The sequence below is a fragment of the Oncorhynchus kisutch genome, linkage group LG1, assembly GCF_002021735.2.
Source record: "Oncorhynchus kisutch isolate 150728-3 linkage group LG1, Okis_V2, whole genome shotgun sequence".
NCBI classification, from domain to species: domain Eukaryota; kingdom Metazoa; phylum Chordata; class Actinopteri; order Salmoniformes; family Salmonidae; genus Oncorhynchus; species Oncorhynchus kisutch.
Genome location: NC_034174.2, coordinates 63,075,889 through 63,096,227, shown reverse-complemented (window position 1 = coordinate 63,096,227; position 20,339 = coordinate 63,075,889). Strand labels below are relative to the sequence as shown.

General features: G+C 43.5%; 1 protein-coding gene across 2 annotated transcripts in view; it reads left to right on the top strand.

Annotated features, from left to right (window-relative positions):
* The window catches only part of LOC109889555 (protein kinase C alpha type), a 195,153-nt gene that overhangs the window by 161,814 nt on the left and 13,000 nt on the right, over positions 1-20,339 (top strand). For both annotated transcript variants that reach the window (XM_020481062.2, XM_020481071.2), the window contains 3 exons: positions 5,431-5,511; positions 9,749-9,856; positions 16,707-16,847. In XM_020481062.2, coding sequence (XP_020336651.1) covers positions 5,431-5,511; positions 9,749-9,856; positions 16,707-16,847 — 330 coding nt within the window. The remainder of the gene's footprint in view (positions 1-5,430; positions 5,512-9,748; positions 9,857-16,706; positions 16,848-20,339) is intronic.

The window sequence follows — 20,339 nt, the reverse complement described above, 5'->3', positions numbered from 1 at the left end:
CCAGGACCCCCATGTGGAAAAACAGCTTACACGGTCCCTGTGCACCTCTCTCTCTTTTCGCCTGTCACACCGCATTACGCCGCACACACACACACACTGCATTGCTCTACTTCTCTCTCTCTTTCCACCTCTCACCCTGACCTACATAGGCACCCATGGGAAGGCTCTGTGTGCATCCCAAACGGCACCCTGTTTCCTCTATAGCCCTATGGGCCTTGGTCAAAAGCAGTGCACTATAAAGGGAATAGGGTGTCATCTGGGATGCAGCCTCTATCAATCTGAGAGGAATACGTTGGTCACTGTATGCTAATGAGAATTTACACACTGCGTTACCAGAGTAACAAGCCTGTGAGAGAGGGGGGAGATGGAGGGGAGGAGAAATAGACAGGCAGAGAGAGACTGGGAGGCAGAGAGAGACTGGGAGGCAGAGAGAGACTGGGAGGCAGAGAGAGACTGGGAGGCAGAGAGAGACTGGGAGGCAGAGAGAGACTGGGAGGCAGAGAGAGACTGGGAGGCAGAGAGAGACTGGGAGGCAGAGAGAGCGACTGGGAGAGAGAGAGCGACTGGGAGAGAGAGAGCGACTGGGAGAGAGAGAGCGACTGGGAGAGAGAGAGCGACTGGGAGAGAGAGAGAGCGACTGGGAGAGAGAGAGCGACTGGGAGAGAGAGAGCGACTGGGAGGGAGGGAGCGACTGGGAGGGAGGGAGCGACTGGGAGGGAGGGAGCGACTGGGAGGGAGGGAGCGACTGGGAGGGAGGGAGCGACTGGGAGGGAGGGAGCGACTGGGAGGGAGGGAGCGACTGGGAGAGAGGGAGCGACTGGGAGGGAGGGAGCGACTGGGAGGGAGGGAGGGAGAGCGACTGGGAGAGGGAGAGCGACTGGGAGAGGGAGAGCGACTGGGAGAGGGAGAGCGACTGGGAGAGGGAGAGCGACTGGGAGAGAGCGACTGGGAGGGAGGGAGAGCGACTGGGAGGGAGGGAGAGCGACTGGGAGGGAGGGAGAGCGACTGGGAGGGAGGGAGAGCGACTGGGAGGGAGGGAGAGCGACTGGGAGAGGGAGAGCGACTGGGAGAGGGAGAGCGACTGGGAGAGGGAGAGCGACTGGGAGAGGGAGAGCGACTGGGAGAGGGAGAGCGACTGGGAGAGGGAGAGCGACTGGGAGAGGGAGAGCGACTGGGAGAGGGAGAGCGACTGGGAGAGAGGGAGCGACTGGGAGGGAGCGACTGGGAGGGAGAGAGGGAGCGACTGGGAGGGAGAGATGGAGCGACTGGGAGGGAGGGAGGGAGCGACTGGGAGGGAGCGACTGGGAGGGAGGGAGGGAGGGAGCGACTGGGAGGGAGGGAGAGCGACTGGGAGAGGGAGAGCGACTGGGAGAGGGAGAGAGAGAAGCTGCTTTAGCGCTATCTTTGGATTGTCCTCTGGCTCCTTGTTTTGGCTTCAACAACTTCACTCCCTATTTTTAGGTTTTGTGCAATTAGTGGTTGCGGTGACAGATGTTTTCAGATCAGAGCAATTCGTTTCTGTGTTCAATCCTCTGTGTTGACAGAGGAAGAAGTCGTGAGAGGAGAGCGCGAGAAACTGCCCAAGTACATTTTTGCACTTTGTCAGTGTGCACTAAACTCAGCCTGACCTCCCATTTTGCCTCGCTCCCCAAAGCCTTTAGCGATAGCAGCTAACATTAGCCAAGACGGAGACCCTTCAACTGCTCTGCCATGCACTGAGTAGCAGTTGCCCTACAGATCTAGCTTATCTTGCCCATAACCTAACCCCAACCATTAGAGGCAAGTTGACGAGGGTGTAACTCAATATACTTTACAGGTGCAAGAAAATGCTTTATTCTCTTGTAAGATTAATGTCCAGTACTCACCGTGATACACGCCACTTAAACGAATCCAGTGGCACTGAGGTGGGCCGACCTCACTTCAACCTGCTGTAATGTTGTTTCTGAGATCAGGCTGAGGTTGTGTTTAGTAGTTATCTTGTGTCTGTAGTTTCTATGTGCACGGGGTTATATTAAGAGGCGGTAGTAGTGGTGGAAGCCTTGAGTAGCTATGAGTGATCCAGAACTGTCACGTAGCATTAGGCCTGCCGGGAGACATCCACCGCAGCTCAGATGGACACAACAGCACGCACACTCGCGCACACAGTATGTTACATTGAGTGATCTGGCCATAGGCCTCTATGGAGTGTGGGAAATGAAAGAAAACAACATGAGAAAGTGGAGCGACGGGTCATCAGAGTGTGTGTCCCTATCACATTCATTATGATGCCAAACCAGAGAAGAGACTGACTGGGACACGTGCAATCATTCATGTACACAGACACAGACTGCATTCACACAAACACACTCAGTCAGTCTCACAGACTGACAGACAGAGACCGACACACACACACACACACACACACACACACTTAACTCAAATTAGTATTCTCACAGAAAACCCTACACACACTTCGCCACGCAGTGCTGTGCATGGAGTTGAAGGGCACCATTTGCCCTGTGTCATTGTGACAGGCGACAGGCAAGGACAGCGGTGTCACGTTGGTGCTCGCTGCAGTATGGCCTGAAACAAATCTAAATACCTATCTGTCAGCATTCCCTCGTTATTCTCTCTCTGTCTCTCTGTCTCTCTGTGTCTCTCTGTGTCTCTCTGTGTCTCTCTGTGTCTCTCTCTGTGTCTCTCTGTGTCTCTCTCTGTGTCTCTCTGTGTCTCTCTCTGTGTCTCTCTGTGTCTCTCTGTGTATCTCTCTCTCTCTCTATATCTATCTATATCTCTCTCTCTATCTATCTATCTATCTATCTATCTATCTATATCTCTCTCTCTATCTCTCTCTCTCGCTCTCTATCTATATCTCTCTCTCTCTCTCTATCTATATCTCTCTCTCTCTCTATCTATATCTCTCTCTCTCTCTCTATCTATATCTCTCTCTCTCTCTCTATCTATATCTCTCTCTCTCTCTCTATCTATATCTCTCTCTCTCTCTCTATCTATATCTCTCTCTCTCTCTCTATCTATATCTCTCTCTCTCTCTCTCTATCTATATCTCTCTCTCTATCTATATCTCTCTCTCTCTATCTATATCTCTCTCTCTCTATCTATATCTCTCTCTCTCTCTATCTATATCTCTCTCTCTCTATCTATATCTCTCTCTCTCTCTATCTATATCTCTCTCTCTCTCTATCTATATCTCTCTCTCTCTCTATCTATATATCTCTCTCTCTCTATCTATATCTCTCTCTCTCTCTCTATCTATATCTCTCTCTCTCTCTCTCTCTATCTATATCTCTCTCTCTCTCTCTCTCTCTCTATCTATATCTCTCTCTCTCTCTCTCTCTCTATCTATCTCTCTCTCATCTCTCTCTCTCTCGCTATCTATATCTCTCTCTCTCTCTCTCTATCTATCTCTCTCTCTCTCTCTCTCTATCTATATCTCTCTCTCTCTCTCTATCTATATCTCTCTCTCTCTCTATCTATATATCTCTCTCTCTCTATCTATATATCTCTCTCTCTCTATCTATATATCTCTCTCTCTATATATCTATATATATATTACTGTCATGATCGGATGATGCTGTGAGGATATCACATTCATTGTTGAACTGCAATCCTTGGAGAACTTGCCAAAAACTCAGTCATCCCTCTCTTACACGTATGTGTAAGAGAGGGATAACTGTTTGAGTTTTTGCGATTGCCAGCCAGTGTAGGAGTATGTGTGTGCATTGATTTTGTTTGTGTATCCAGCTCTCTAAAGCCCGAAGGTAAGTGGCTTGCGTGCCATGACGGCACAGTGCAGAGCCAGAGGTGCCTTTCAGGGCTCTCAAGGGGCAGGCGGAGATCAGGTTTTACACAGAAAAAGTCAGAGGGCAATGTGGAGAAGAACTGCTCTCACATATCACACCCTACCGTGTGATGGTGGGGGTAAAAGGTGTGTGTGTGCGTGCGTGCGTGCACGTGTGATAGAGAGCGGAAGAAAGAGAAGAGTGTTTGTGGGTACTTGTAAGAATGTGTGACAGAGACTGGAATTAAACACCAACTACATTAGCAGCGTAACTCCGATCAGCTCATTAAAGCTTCACATTACTCATTCATAATCACTGCGTATCATCATCTGTTATGCATATGTATACCTGCTCATAGGAGTTTAACCTACATGATATACTTACTGTCATGGTGGGGTACTATTAAGGAGGTCAAGTGCTTACGTCAGGTGTATTAAGGCGTGACGACCATCTTTGTTTACGATGAACTGTGCAGTGCCTCTTCAAATAAGATCACACACAAATACACACTCTCCTTACACACATACAAAGACACACACACATACACGCAAAGACACCCTATCCTTATACTGTGCGTAAAAAAAAAAAAACGCTTGACCTCTTTCCCCACCTCATCTCCATGACATAATGGCCTATCTTTTATTGAGGATCTTCCTCTGGAAATCCCTCATGTTGATGTATTAATTGATGCACTCATTTAGTTGGACACGTCCTCTGAAAATAAGTTCCCGTTTGCTACACTTTCCAACATGACACAGGAAGACACTCGTGTTTTCCTTCTGATACTCAAGGCACCTCTTCATCTTCATTTCCGCCGGTAGCCCATTAGTTGTGCAGCTGCTTCTCCCCTAGCACTGTTGGGGCTTCAGGTGTCTTGTTCTCTGCTTCCATCATCTGTTCAATGAAAGTCCCTTTATGTGCACATGCATGCATTATGTGTTCTTGCATGCGTGGGGCGTACTTACCCCAGCTGTTATTGCACAAGTAGAGATACGCCACCCACCACTTCACAAAACGATAACATTGTCTCCCTCCATTTATTTAGCATCAGTGAATTCTCCAATGGATGTCACAACAGTACTTTGCTTTGCATCAATGGATTTTCCCTCCACAACATAGCAGTACTTCGCTCCGGCAAGGCTGTCTCATGTCTTCATTAGAATGGATCCAATGATAAGCTAGGGGGATACAACAGCAGATGGTGAAACTGGTTGACAGGATGTGCCTGCTCTCTCAGTGATGAACCAGGTTCCCTCTAAAAGAGGATGCTAATTGCTAATAAGAGCTAGATTGACTGGTGGGGCGTGTGTGGAAGGCATGTGTCTCGGGCTCTCTTGGGTACCGTCAGTTAGCAATAGACATATCGTGACGACAATGTGAAAGGCTAGTGTGTGTGTGTGTGTGTGTGTGCATATGAATGTGTTACAGTAGCTGATGCAGAGTGTGGTGTGAGACAAAAGTTTTTTTTTTAAAGGTGTGTGTGCCGGTCTCTTTGTCTGTAATGTGTATATACTTTGCCAGCATTTCACCTTCTGTGAACATGTACATTGTCTTATCTAATCCCATGTAACTCTGTTCATCCCTCTCTCGCTCTCTCTCTTCTCTCTCTCTCCCTCTCTTGCCCTCTCTCTCTCCCTCCCTCCCTCCCCAGATTATTGCATACCAGCCATACGGGCTATCAGTGGATTGGTGGGCATACGGAGTGCTGCTCTACGAAATGTTGGCAGGACAGGTGAGTGTGCCCCCCAGCTTTCTCTACTAGAGGTCGACCAATTGTGGTTTTTCAACGTCAATACCGATTATTGGAGGACCAACAAAAGCCAAAACCGATTAATCGGCCGATTTTTATATATATATTTTTTTGTAATAATGACAATTACAACAATACTGAATGAACACTTATTTTAACTTAACTTCATTAGGGTAGGGGGCACTATTTTCACTTCCGGATTAAAAGGGTGCCCAAAGTTAACTGCCTGTTACTCAGGCCCAGAAGATTTGGATAGAAAACACTCTAAAGTTTCTAAAACTGTTAAATTGTCATCTGTAAGTATAACAGAACTAATATGGCAGGCGAAGCCCCGAGGACAACCCCCCCCCCCCCCCCCCCCCCCCCATTTTTTTTGGGGGGGGTGGCTTACCACTATTTTCAATGGCATGTATTTTAATAATAAGGCCAAGTCCTCCCAGATTGCAGTTCCTAGGGCTTCCACTAGATGTCAACAGTCTTTAGAAAGAGTTTCAGGCTTGTTTTTGGAAAAATTGGTGGCACCCATTTTGGCTTCAGTGTTTCCAAGCACGTGGAGGAAAGCGCGTTCTTTCTTATTTATCTCCGGTATTGAACATAGTATTCTCTGTCTTAAACAAATAAATGATACAATTTATTAGTAACGTTTATTAGTAACTGAGCTGCCTACCACCGCTCAGTAAGACTGCTCTATCAAATCATAGACTTTTATATTATGATATAATTATATTATAATATAATAAACACAGAAATAAGAGTCTTTGGTCATTAATATGGTCAAATCCGGAAACTATCATTTCGAAAACAAAACGTTTATTCTTGGTTATTCTTATGACATAATTATGTAACAGCAATATTTAGACATAGGGTTGCCACCTGTTCAATAAAATATGGAACGGTTCTGTATTTCACTGAAAGAATAAACGAATATATACTTCTGTAAAATTCTGGCAAATTAGTTCGCAACGAGCCAGGCGGCCCAAACTGCTGCATATACCCTGACTGCATGTAATGAACGCAAGAGAAGTGACACAGTTTCCTTAGTTAATATTGCCTGCTAACATGAATTTCTTTTAACTAAATATGCAAGTTTAAAAAATATATACTTCTGTGTATTGATTTTAAGAAAGGCATTGATGTTTATGGTTAGGTACATTCGTGCAACGATTGTGCCTTTTCGCGAATGTGAATTTGTTAAATAATCCCCCGTTTGGTGAAGTAGGCTGTGATTCGATGATAAATTAACAGGCATCGCATTGATTATATGCAACGCAGGACAAGCTAGTTAACCTAGTAATATCATCAACCATGTGTAGTTAACTAGTGATTATGTGAAGATTGATTGATTTTATAAGATACGTTTTTAATGCTAGCTAGCAACTTACCTTGGCTCTTTGCTGCACTCGCGTACAGGTGGTCAGCCTGCCTCAGTTCCCTCATGGAATGCAATGTAATCAGCTTCCAAAAATGCTGTTTACCGGTTGTTATGAAAACTTGAAATCAGCCCTAATTTAATCAGCCATGCTGATTAATCTGTCGACCTCTACACTGTATATGACATGAGTATAATTTATATGGAAATGTGAAGTGCACATTTGGACTCCTGTGTTTGCCCTGCTTGTATGATATCAAAGCGGTATTTACTATAATCCTCATGTCTCATCATTCACAATACATAGTCCTCTTAATTTACAGCATTTCCCTTACTCAGACAACAGAACATTTGCTAAAGTTCCCCAACTATCTGGAGGGAGGGTGGCACCTTCTTGTCTTGCGAGGTGCTCAAGTTCATAACGGCTGTCACTCAAAACCCATACAGCGCTGTGAAGGGCAGAGCCAGAGCTCTGACGTCATGTATAGCATTTTACTGTACAGCCACTGTGTTCCAATCTGGAATTTTCAACCCGTGAATCGGTATGAGTGTAAAGCCTTAACAGATGCTTTTCGGTTATGTCCATTACCGTCCCAACCATCAGTAAGGGCAACTCAAAAAGATATTTAGTTGACTGGCTACGCTATCGAATACTCTGAGTGAGCATCCGAAATGGTATTCCCTATATAGTGTACTACTTTTGACCAGAGCCTTACTACCAGTGGAGGCTGGTGGGAGGAGCTATAGGAGGATGGGCTAATTGTAATGGCTGGAATGGTATTAATGGAACGGAGTCAAATGTGATATCCATGATGTGTTTGATACCATTCCATTAATTCCATTCCAGCCATTATAATGAGCAGATCCTCCTATAGCTCCTCCCACCAGCCTACACTGTACACTACATAGGGTATAGCCATATAGGGCGCCATTTGAGATGCGGCCAGTGCTAACTCCCTGCTGCTGTGTTCAGTAAGGGTGATGGGTTTGTTTGCTCCCTGTGTGTTTGGGGCCCCAGTGGCCAGGAGCTTCATCTCGTCCCGTTCACTGGGCAGAAACAGATGGCGTGATGGATGAGCAGCAGCCCAGCCATCTACTAAGGGAAGGCCCTGGGGCAACTTTGGTTTTTATACCCTTTTACAGTACACACTCACAGGCCAAAAGTAGTTAATTTGGCTTATATGACCTCAGAATTGTAGGGGCGTGGGTCGACTGTGTGGGTGGGAGGTGTGTGTGTGTGTGTTTCCCCCTCAAGAGGGTGTTCAGTGCAGTGTACTGTGTATCAGATAAAGAGAGCAGAAAGCAGCCTGGGTATCTCTTGCCAAAGGGTTTAGTATAGTGGAAATTAAAAAAATATTACATTTATGATGTGTCACAATGCACACATTATGGTTCGTAATGATAGAGGTGGAGGGAGAAAATAGCTGGACCATCGAGTCCATTACCCTCCCAGCTGGCAACTTTTGTATGGAACTTGTTTCTTTCACTCTATGGTCTAGACCTCTTTCGTTGATTTTTCTCTTCCTCTTCGTAAACGTTTTGTATTTTTTTCTCTTTTTTCCCCTCTATCGCTCTCTCTCGCTCTCGCGTAACAAGCCACTATAACAACCCTTATTCAGTTGTATTACTGGACTGAGAAGGAGTAGAATATACACACATACAATGGCTTTGAGCAGGTGCTTTGGTACCGAAGTGTGAATGTTCATCAGCAAAGACCGTTCTTCCATGTGTGTTTTTATGACAATGTTTGGAACTTTAGACCACCGAAGGGTTAACCAGGTTAGTTCATGTTTATTCTGTTTATTCCGATAATGCTTCTGGCAACAACCTTTTTGACTTATTCCCCCCCCCCCCCCCCCCCCCCCCAATAATACTCTGTTCCAATTAGCCTTGGAAACCCCTTGATGCAAAAATGAAAACAGCAAGCGAGTGTCGGACACAATCACCACAGCACACAATGTCAAATTGGTGTTTTTCAAAGAAAATGTTTCCCTTTTTCTGCCAAGCTTGTTTTAAGCAGTCCTGTGAGGCCAGCTTTTCTGGCTGTTTGTGTAGCCAGCATTACATTTCTAATTGTCTTTGTTCTCCTAAAATTCCACTAAAGCTGATTTTTTTATACAGTTGACATCTGTATTACAGACTCTGCTGAGTTGCGGACTGGGCCCTGTTTAGAAATGACCCCTGAAAAATAGCTATGACATTAAGATACTAGATAGATTATCATGAATTTACTCGTTTGATTGAAGGTGAAGGTCAAAATGACTGATAAGACATAATATTTGAGGTCATTACAGATGTACTACACATTCTGATGTTAACATTGACGTAAATATGTTGACAATATTATAACATGTGCATAACATTTGCAAACTCTTTACAACATGTATATAAAATACTCAACCCATTTACAACATGTATATAAAATACTCAACCCATTTACAACATGTATATAAAATACTCAACCCATTTACAACATGTATATAAAATACTCAACCCATTTACAACATGTATATAAAATACTCAACCCATTTACAACATGTATATAAAATACTCAACCCATTTACAACATGTATATAAAATACTCAACCCATTTACAACATGTATATAAAATACTCAACCCATTTACAACATGTATATAAAATACTCAACCCATTTACAACATGTATATAAAATACTCAACCCATTTACAACATGTATATAAAATACTCAACCCATTTACAACATGTATATAACATTTTCTAAATATTTACATGTATACAACATTCGCAACATATTTACAACATGCATATAACGTTCTATGCATATAACGTTCTATGCATATAACGTTCTATCTAACATGTTGTTCCCCAGCCCCCGTTTGATGGTGAGGACGAGGACGAGCTCTTCCAGTCCATCATGGAGCACAACGTGTCGTACCCCAAGCAAATGTCCAAAGAGGCCGTGTCCATCTGCAAAGGGGTGAGTACGACCTTTGACCCAAAGAACCCTTTGAACCTCAGCCCCTCTCATAGAAATATAGAATTCCTAGAATGGAAATTCCCATTGAAGTCAATGTCATTATATTTCTATGGCCCCCTATGCCTTCACACCCTGCCCCACAACCATCACCCTTAAACCCATGGTCTTCCCCACTCCCCTTTGAAGCTAGTCTCTCACCCCTTCTCTCGTCACCTGTCATCAATAACACTTAGTCCCATACCCACTGTGACCTAGGTCCAATTATTAACCCTTCATGAAGTCAACCTTTTGAAGCTCTCTTTACAATGACCTTTATGAAGACACTATTCATTAGCATGTACAGTAGGAAGAGCAAGAAGTGATACATCGATAGAATCTATGTCGATAGATATGACTGGCTTTGACATGTGACCTTTAGACTGGAGGTTTTTGTCGTTGAAGGATCTATTACTGTAGTCTATAGGCACGGGGGTTACTACCTACATAGCTAAGGGCATACTGTACTATAGGGGGGAAGTGGATTCAAAACAAGCGGGATTGGAGAAGCCCAATGAGGAGTTATGGGTGTGTGTACCTCACCCCTATTCATCACCGATGTAGCGCCCACCTGTGTTATGGTCGTCTGCGCCCTTTGAAGGTCCTTTAGATCAAATAGTGTCTGTTACAGGTGCGTAGGTTTCAAAATAGGAGAACAAGGAGAGATGACTTAAAAGCTTAAAGCTAATATTTCCTTATTTTTGACAGTGTGTGGGTCTCCATCTCTCCTAGTACCCACCTGTGTGCATATATTGGACTGCAGCCATATTGTGCCAAAAACAAATTAAAGGCAGAGAAAGAGGGAGACACATAGGGAAAGGTGTGCGTGTGTAAGAAAGGCGAGGTGAAGGCGCTAATAACACGAGCAGGAGGAGAGAAGGAACGTTCCGGGGCTGAGCCGAGTCAATGAACTGTGTGATAACACACTGGTGTCCACACCTCCCCACTTCAACCCTCAGAGCTCACACATCCTCTCTGCCTCTCCTTCTATCTAGCCATCTCTCTATCCCTTTCTCTCACTCTCCCCCTTTCTCACACTACCACCACTTTCTAACAACTGTCTCTGCAATCTGTCTGCCCCTCAACTTCTCTGGAAACCCTCTCTCTCGCTCTCTTTGTCTCCGACCTCTTTCGCATCGCTCTCTCCTCAAAAAAATTAAGATTCTACATCTGTAGTATTTAGGTTGCAGCAGAAATGTCCTACAGCGTTTTACCTCAAATCCATCCATCTATCCCAAATGGCACCCTATTCCCTTTGTAGTGCACTACTTTTGACCAGGGCCCATAGGGAAGAGAGTGAGGTCCCTCCATTGTTTCTGCAGATGGGGAATTTGCTTTGATCCAATGCTCTGCCTTTGTGGACGGGCCATCCTCTAAGGCTCGCATGAATAAAAGGTCTTGGGGAGGTGTGTGCGCGTGCGTATGTGTGTTCTAGCAAGGAGAGAACACTGAGAACCTGGTCATGATCCCTTAGCTCATCAGCCATAGACAGACACAGACTCATTCCTTTTGGGCCTCAAGTTTACGTTTTGAAGGTGAAGTCAAGCCAAAGCAGACAGGATTCCGTTTGCAGCGTACAAGGGTTCCCTTTTCACGTGTAGGGGAACAGCATGAGCTGTGAACACAACCCTGACAAATTACTTTTTCCTTTTCACCGGCTGTGACACACACACACACACACGTGTCTATGTCACAATTCTGTGGCTGCCACCGACAGATGACAGGAGTAGATGGGGGGACTGGTTGTTATTTTTGGCGTTGTTACATTACCCAGCATGCTTTGCTGCCATCACCCCACCGCTATGTCACTGCAATTTTTGAGGAGAGGAGAGGTGTGAAGGCGCTCTAGCCAAGCTTTTCTCATTACTCTCCCTGGCCTCTTCACACTGCAGCTGGGATGAGTTTTCTGCACCTTTAGACCAGCTAGGATTACTCACTCACACACACACGTTCAGACTCACCTCAAACTCCCTTCCAAAGACTGTGAAATGACGAATGGGATAGAACATCGGGACTGGGCTGGCGACTGGGTTCAGGAGAATTACAGAGAGAGTCATGGTTTGGTGAGTGAGTGTTGGGCTAGAGGCCTGAGCAAATGTAGCTTAAGGTTTATGGAGTTAGATAAGTATCTGGATTCGTTTTACTCCCCTATGCTATCCTACAGTATATTCCACTATACCCAGATGCTATGTTGCTGTCAAAAGTTCAGAGTTTCAAACTAAAAATAAATTGCAGTGGATATCACTCTTCCTCCCAAGATAGAGACTCTGGTAAAAAGTAGTGCACTACATATGGAATAGGGTGCAATTTTGGACGGCCAGGAATACATTTTTTCAGTGACAACACATGATTGTTTTTCTGTTATGATACTGTACTGTACTGCAAGGCTGGCTATGCAACCAATGTCACCCCCTGCTGATGTAACGCACGCCCACTGACAGACACGCCCTCCTAATGAGCGTTATGTTCCAATGTAGGTGGGCAACTTTCTAATATGACTATCTAAGTCCTCACACGCTGTTAAGAAACTGAAAGAAAGAAAGAGAGAGAAAAAAAGAGCTAGAATTCGTGTTCAACTAGGAATGTAAACTGCTGTAAAAAAATACTGTGTCCGTAAAATGTATATAGTATGTATAAGCTGGAAGTAGAATCCTAAGTGTTGGTGTCCATTAGTATACTCCAATTAGGGGAGGGATGGTAGGGTTAGGGGAAATAATAAAGGAAAATATATATTTTTAAATTAATATACAGTACCAGTCAAAAGTTTTAGAACACCTACTCATTCCAGGGTTTTTCTTTCTTTATTTTTTTACTGTTTTCTACATTGTAGAATAATAGTGAAGTCATCAAAACTACGAAATAACACACATGGAATCATGTAGTAACCAAAGAGTGTTACTTTTTACAAATATATTTTATATTTCAGGTTCTTCAAAGTAGCCACCCTTTGCACACTCTTGGCATTCTCTCAACCAGCTTCATGAGGTAGTCACCTGGAATGCATTACATTTAACAGGTGTGCCTTGTTAACTTAATTTGTGGAATTTTCTTCCTTATTGCGTTTGAGCCAATCAGTTGTGTTGTGACAAGGTAGGGGTGGTATACAGAAGATAGCCCTATTTGGTAAAAGACCAAGTCCATATTATGGTAAGAACATCTCAAATAAGCAAAGAGAAATGACAGTCCATCATTACTTTAAGACATGAACGTCAGTCTTTCCGGAAAATGGCAAGAACTTTTTGCAGTCGCAAAAACCATCAAGTGCTATGATGAAACTGTCTCTCATGAGGACCACCACAGGAAATGAAGACCCAGAGTTACCTCTGCTTTCAGATGATACGTTCATTAGAGTTACCGGCCTCAGAAATTGCAGCCCAAATAAATGCTTCAAGGAATTCAAGTAACAGACACATTTCAACATCAACTGTTCAGAGGAGACTGCAGGAATCAGGCCGTCATGGTCGAATTGCTCCAAAGAAACCACTACTAAAGTACACCAATAAGAAACCCATGCAATGGACATTAAACCGGTGGAAGTCTGTCCTTTTGGTCTGATGAGTCCAAATTTGAGATTTTTGTTTCCAGCCATCGCGTCTTTGTGAGAAGCAGACTAGCTGAACACCTCCAGGCTGTGTGGGCTATTTGAACAAGGAGAGTGATGGAAAGCTGCATCAGATGCCCTGACAATCACCCGACCTCAAGCCAATTGGGATGAGTTGGACCGCAGAGTGAAGGAAAAGCAGCCAACAAGTGCTCCGCAATATGAGGGAACTCCTTCAAGACTGTTGGGAAAGCATTCCAGGTGAAGCTGGTTTAGAGAATGCAAAAAGTGTGCAAAGCTGTCAAGGCAAAGGGTGGCTACTTTAAAAAATATAAAATATATTTAGAATTGTTTAACATTTTTGGGGAGTTACTACATTATTCCATATGTGTTATTTCATAGTTTTGATGTCTTCATTATTATTCTACAATGTAGAAAATTGTAAAAATAAATCAAATAATTTGGAATGTGTAGGTGTGTCCAAACCTTAGACGGTACTGTATAAAAAAGTACATTGTTTTCCTTTTTTTATAATATATAATACAGTTGAAGTCGGAAGTTTACATATACCTTAGGTTGGAGTCATTAAAACTCATTTTTCAACCACTCCACAAATTTCTTGTTAACAAACTATAGTTTTGCCAAGTCGATTAGGACATCTACTTTGAGCATAACACAAGTCATTTTTCGAACAATTGTTTACAGACACAATTCCAGTGGTTCAGAAGTTTACATACACTAAGTTGACTGTGCCTTTAAACAGCTTGGAAAATTCCAGAAAATTGTCAGGGCTTTAGAAGCTTCTGATAGGCTAATTGACATAATTTGAGGCAATTGGAGGTGTACCTGTGGATGTATTTCAAGGCCTACCTTCAAACTCAGTGCCTCTTTGCTTGACATCATGGAAAAATCTAAATTAATCAGCCTAGACCTCAGAAAAAAAAATCATCCTTGGGAACAATTTCCAAACGCCTGAAGGTACAACATTCATCTGTACAAACAAGAGTACGCAAGTATAAACACTATGGGACCACACAGCCATCATACTGCTCCGGAAGGAGATGCGTGCTGTCGCCTAGTATTTTGGCACGAAAAGTTCAAATCAATCCCAGAACTACAGCAAAGGACCTTGTGACGATGCTGGAGGAAACAGGTACAAAATTGTCTATATGTGTAACGGTTTTCTTGTGGTGAAGGAGAGGCGGACCAAAACGCAGCGTGGTTTCTATTCATGGTTCTTTAATAAAGCAAAACTATACATGAGTAGACTAACAAAAACAATAAACGTGAGAACCTAAACAGCCCTATCTGGTGCAAACACAGAGACAGGAACAATCACCCACAAAACCCAACACCAAACAGGCTACCTAAATATGGTTCCCAATCAGAGACAATGACTAACACCTGCCTCTGATTGAGAACCATATCAGGCCAGACATAGAAATAGACAAACAAGACATCCAACATAGAATGCCCACTCAGATCACACCCTGACCAAAAAAAACATAGAAACATACAAAGCAAACTATGACAGGGTGTGACAATATCCACAGTAAAACAAGTCCTATATCGACATAACCTGAAAGGCTGCTCAGCAAGGAAGAAGCCTCTGCTCCAAAACCGCCATAAAAAAGCCAGACTACGGTTTGCAACTGCACATGAGGACAAAGTTTGTACTTTTTGGAGAAATGTCCTCTGGTCTGATGAAACAAAAATAGAACTCTTTGACCATAATGACCATAGTTATGTATGGAGGAAAAAGGGGGAGGCTTGCAAGCCGAAGAACACCATCCCAACCGTGAAGCATGGGGGTGGCAGGATCATGTTGTGGGGGTGCTTTGCTGCAGGAGGGACTGGTGCACTTCACAAAATAGATGGCATTATGAGCAAGGAAAATTGTGGATATATTGAAGCAACATCTCAAGACATCATTCAGGAAGTTAAAGCTTGGATGCAAATGGGTCTTCCAACTGGACAATGACACTAAGCATACATCCAAAGTTGTGGTAAAATGGCTTAAGGACAACAAATTCAAGTTATTGGAGTGGCCACAAAGCCCTGACCTCAATCCCATAGAAATTTTGTGGGCAGAACTAAAAAAGTGTGTGCGAGCAAGGAGGCCTGCTAACCTGACTCGGTTACACCAGCTCTGTCAGGAGGAATGGGCCAATATTCACCCAACTTATTGTGGAAGGCTACCCAAAATGTTTGACCCATGTTAAACAATTTAAAGGCAATGCTACCAAATATTAATTGGGTGTATGTAAACTTCTGACCCACTTGGGAATGTGATGAAAGAAATAAAAGCTGAAACAAATAATTCTCTCTACTATTATTCTGACATTTCACATTCTTAAAATAAAGTGGTGATCCTAACTGACCTAAAACAGATTATTTTTACTAGGATTAAATGTCAGGAATTGTGAAAAACTGAGTTTAAATGTATTTGGCTAAGGTGTATGTAATCTTCCGACTTCAACTGTATATGCCGTTTTGCAGATGCTGTTATCCAAAACATCTTACAGTAGTACGTTCACACATTTTCGCTTGGCAGGCCCCAGTGGGAATCCAACCCACAAGAGTGCCTGTCAATATTGACATTTGTCACGATGTTTTTTGAGTGTGGTTTCTCCTCTAGTTTAACAAGGAAATACGTTTGTTTGATCGTTTTTCAATGTTGAGTTGTTTTCTACAAAGTGCGCCCCCACATCGCCTCCTGCTGTGCGATTTGTAAGTGACAACAATAACACATTACATCTAAGAGAGACAAATTCCTTTATACCAATCCCCATCTGTTTGGCTCCCTACTGACCCAGAAAAAATTTTGAGAATAAGAGAGAGAGAGAATAAAAAGAGGAAGCGTAGAAAACAACTGCCCCCATATTGACTCTCGACTACCCTCATTCCAATACTAACTTGCTGTGAGTCTGTTGTTATCCATTCCACTCATCCTATTTCAATGGTCTCCGTTAAACTCATAATGACTCATGTTCCCATTCCTCCCTTCTTCTTTTCCCAACCTCAGCCAATGAGCAAATAATAGGATATGGAATCTATTTAGTCTTTCTATGGCTATCTATCTTTTTTACGATCTGTCTCCTCCAGACGTTCTAACTGGCTCTCTCATCCTCCGCCTGCTGATGATCACATAGGTTTCTGTAGATCTAAATGCCACTATGTCTATGGTCCTTCCCTGATTGACACAATAGTGACATTTCTATCTGTAGAATCTCCATTCTAACTCTAGGGCCTTTCCCTCCTTATCCCTCCCAGCTGATGACCAAACACCCGTCGAAGCGTCTGGGCTGCGGCTCCGAGGGAGAGAGGGACATCCGGGAGCACGCCTTCTTCAGACGCATCGATTGGGAACGTCTCCAGAACCGCGAGATCCAACCCCCCTTCAAGCCCAAAGGGGTGAGTCACACACACATACACACAACCTACCCATGTCTGATTAAAATGAGGTTTAAAAAAATTACATTGTACAAGTTGATATTTATATTTATACTTTGGTAATCTATATTTCTTCTTAAATGCAAAATTATTGAGATGGTGGCGCAATCGTAGCTTTGTATTCATTGGTATGTTTGGCCCGTTGTCACACACAATGGACATTTACTCCACTGAGGAGTGTGTGGTTGCTTACTATCTGATGCGATCTCAGTCTCCCATTCAGATGAGTAACAACACCCACTCACACACACACACACACTTTTATGTATACACAGACACATACACACGCGTGAACATACTTACACACACACACACACTTACGAACTATGCAAACGTGTACAATAGAGACACACACACATAGAGACACACACCTGTGAATGTCCGGCGGCCGTCTGTCATCATAGTAGAGCCCAGGCAGACTCCCACCTGGTCTGTTGTCAGATCAGATTGGCCTGCATCTGAATGGTGTGTGTTTGGCAACTCTCACAGGTTACAGTCCATTCCGGTCCAGCACCATTTGTTTAGCATGGCAAAGTCCCAGCGGCTATGGTCTCTCAGTCATCACACTGAACAAAAGATAACCTTTTCTAACGACAAAGCCTCAGCATGGGCTACAATACAATAATACTAATTTTATTCACATATACGTTACCTTTCAAAAGTTTGGGGTCACTTAGAAATGTCCTTGTTTTTTAAAGAAAAGCTCAATTTTTATCCATTTAAAATAACATCAAATTGATCAGAAATACAGTGTAGACATTGTTAATGTTATAAATGACTATTGTAGCTGGAAACGGCTGATTTTTTATGGAATATCTTCATAGGCGTACAGAGGCCCATTATCAGCAACAATCACTCCTGTGTTCCAATGGCACGTTGTGTTAGCTAATCCAAGTTTACAATTTTAAAAGGCTAATTGATCATTAGAAAACCCTTTTACAATTATGTTAACACAGCTGAAACTATTGTGCTGATTAAAGAAGCAATAAAAGCAATCAAACTTTTGAACGGTAGTGTGTGGTCGTGGCCAAAGGTTTTGAGAATGACACAAATATAAATTTGTCTGCTGCCTCAGTTTGATGGAAATTTGCATATACTCCAGAATGTTATGAAGAGTGGTCAGATGAATTGCAATTAATTGCAAAGTCCCTCTGCCATGCAAATGAACTGAATCCCCCAAAAAACATTTCCACTGCATATCAGCCCTGCCACAAAAGGACCAGCTGACATCATGTCAGTGATTCTCTCATTAACACAGGTGTGAGTGTTGATGAGGACAAGGCTGGAGATCACTCTGTCATGCTGATTGAGTTCGAATAACAGACTAGAAGCTTCAAAAGGAGGGTGGTGCTTGGAATCATTGTTCTTCCTCTGTCAACCATGGTTACCTGAAAGGAAACACATGCCGTCATCATTGCTTTGTACAAAAAGGGCTTCACAGGCAAGGATATTGCTGCCAGTAAGATTGCACCCAAATCAACCATTTATCGTTTCATCAAGAACTTCAAGGAGAGCGGTTCAATTGTTGTGAAGAAGGCTTCAGGGCGCCCAAGAAAGTCCAGCAAGCGCCAGGACCGTATCCTAAAGTTGATTCAGCTGTGGGATCGGGGCACCACCAGTACAGAGCTTGCTCAGGAATGGCAGCAGGCAGGTGTGAGTGTATCTGCACGCACAGTGAGGCGAAGACTTTTGGAGGATGGCCTGGTGTCAAGAAGGGCAGCAAAGAAGCCACTTCTCTCCAGGAAAAACATCAGGGACAGACTGATATTCTGCAAAAGGTACAGGGATTGGACTGCTGAGGACTGGGGTAAAGTCATTTTCTCTGATGAATCCCCTTTCCGATTGTTTGGGGCATCTGGAAAAAAGCTTGTCAGGAGAAGACAAGGTGAGCGCTACCATCAATCCTGTGTCATACCAACAGTAAAACATCCTGAGACCATTCATGTGTGGGGTTGCTTCTCATCCAAGGGAGTGGGCTCACTCACAATTTTTGCATAAGAACTCAGCCATGAATAAAGGATGGTACCAACACATCCTTCGAGAGCAACTTCTCCCAACTATCCAGGAACAGTTTGGTGACTAACAAAGCCTTTTCCAACATGATGGAGCATCTTGCATAAGGCAAAAGTGATAACTAAGTGGCTCGGGGAACAAAACATCAATATTTTGGGTCCATGGTCAGGAAACTCCCCAGACCTTATTCCCATTGAGAACTTGTGGTCAATCCTCAAGAGGCGGGTGGACAAACAAAAACCCACAAATTCTGACAAACTCCAAGCATTGATTATGCAAGAATGGGCTGCCATCAGTCAGGATGTGGCCCAGAAGTTAATTGTCAGCATGCCAGGGTGGATTGCAGAGGTCTTGAAAAAGAAGGGTCAACACTGCAAATATTGACACTTTGCATCAACTTCATGTAATTGTCAATAAAAGCCTTTGACACTTATGAAATGCTTGCAATTATACTTCAGTATTCCATCATAACATCTGACAAAAATATCTTAAGACACTGAAGCAGCAAACTTTGTGAAAATGAATATTTGTGTCATTCTCAACTTTTGGCCATGACTGTACACATACAGTATGTGCTTAGATCTCCCAGCAATGAGAATATTCCCCAGAGATCAACATTCAGTTGACATTCAAATGTGTAATTACAAAACAGTAGTTACATAGTGGAACAACCGAGTGTGTAATAACATCCGTAGTCACATATGTGGAATAACAAGTTAGTGTACTTACATATTCCTTGTTCCAGTTGTGTAATAACTGATTCAGCAACAGCCCTATTACCATGGAATGACATAGTAGTTATAGGTTTTACTATGTCAGCAGTTATTACTGTTACTTACATCGTAATAGGGGCAACTTGATGTCAAGTGATATCTAATCATCCTAACGGATGCAACTACACCAACTGTGGATACGTCCCAAATGACACCCTATTCCTTACATGGTGCCCTATAAAGGGAATAGGGTGCCATTTGGGACGCCGCCTGTGTATTGCATGTGGAGAGGGTCCACATTTCAGCAGCAATGCAGCAGGCTAGTTGACTCGTGACCAACCATCAAACCCTTCCGTAGCGATCTGTCCTCACTCTGGTCCAGGGTGTCACGTCAACCTCCTGATTCTTTCCATTCATCCAGATGCAGTGGAAGAAGGCTCAGCCGCACATAACGCCCTGGACCAGAGCCAAACCACGATAGAATGCAGCTTCTCGTTGCCCCCCTTTAAACACGGTCAAAACAACCCTGTAAGACCTGTATAATGACTTAGACCGTCTCAATGGAAGGCGTTGGCAATGCATAATTAACAGCATGCCCATGCCTTATGTATGTATGTCTTTAACATGAGCGGACTCGCTGTCATACGAAGTTAGGGAGTGTTTTTGAATCCCTGTGTGAACGCACACGCACCCACACAGACAAAACATACTTTATTATGAGAGTCAA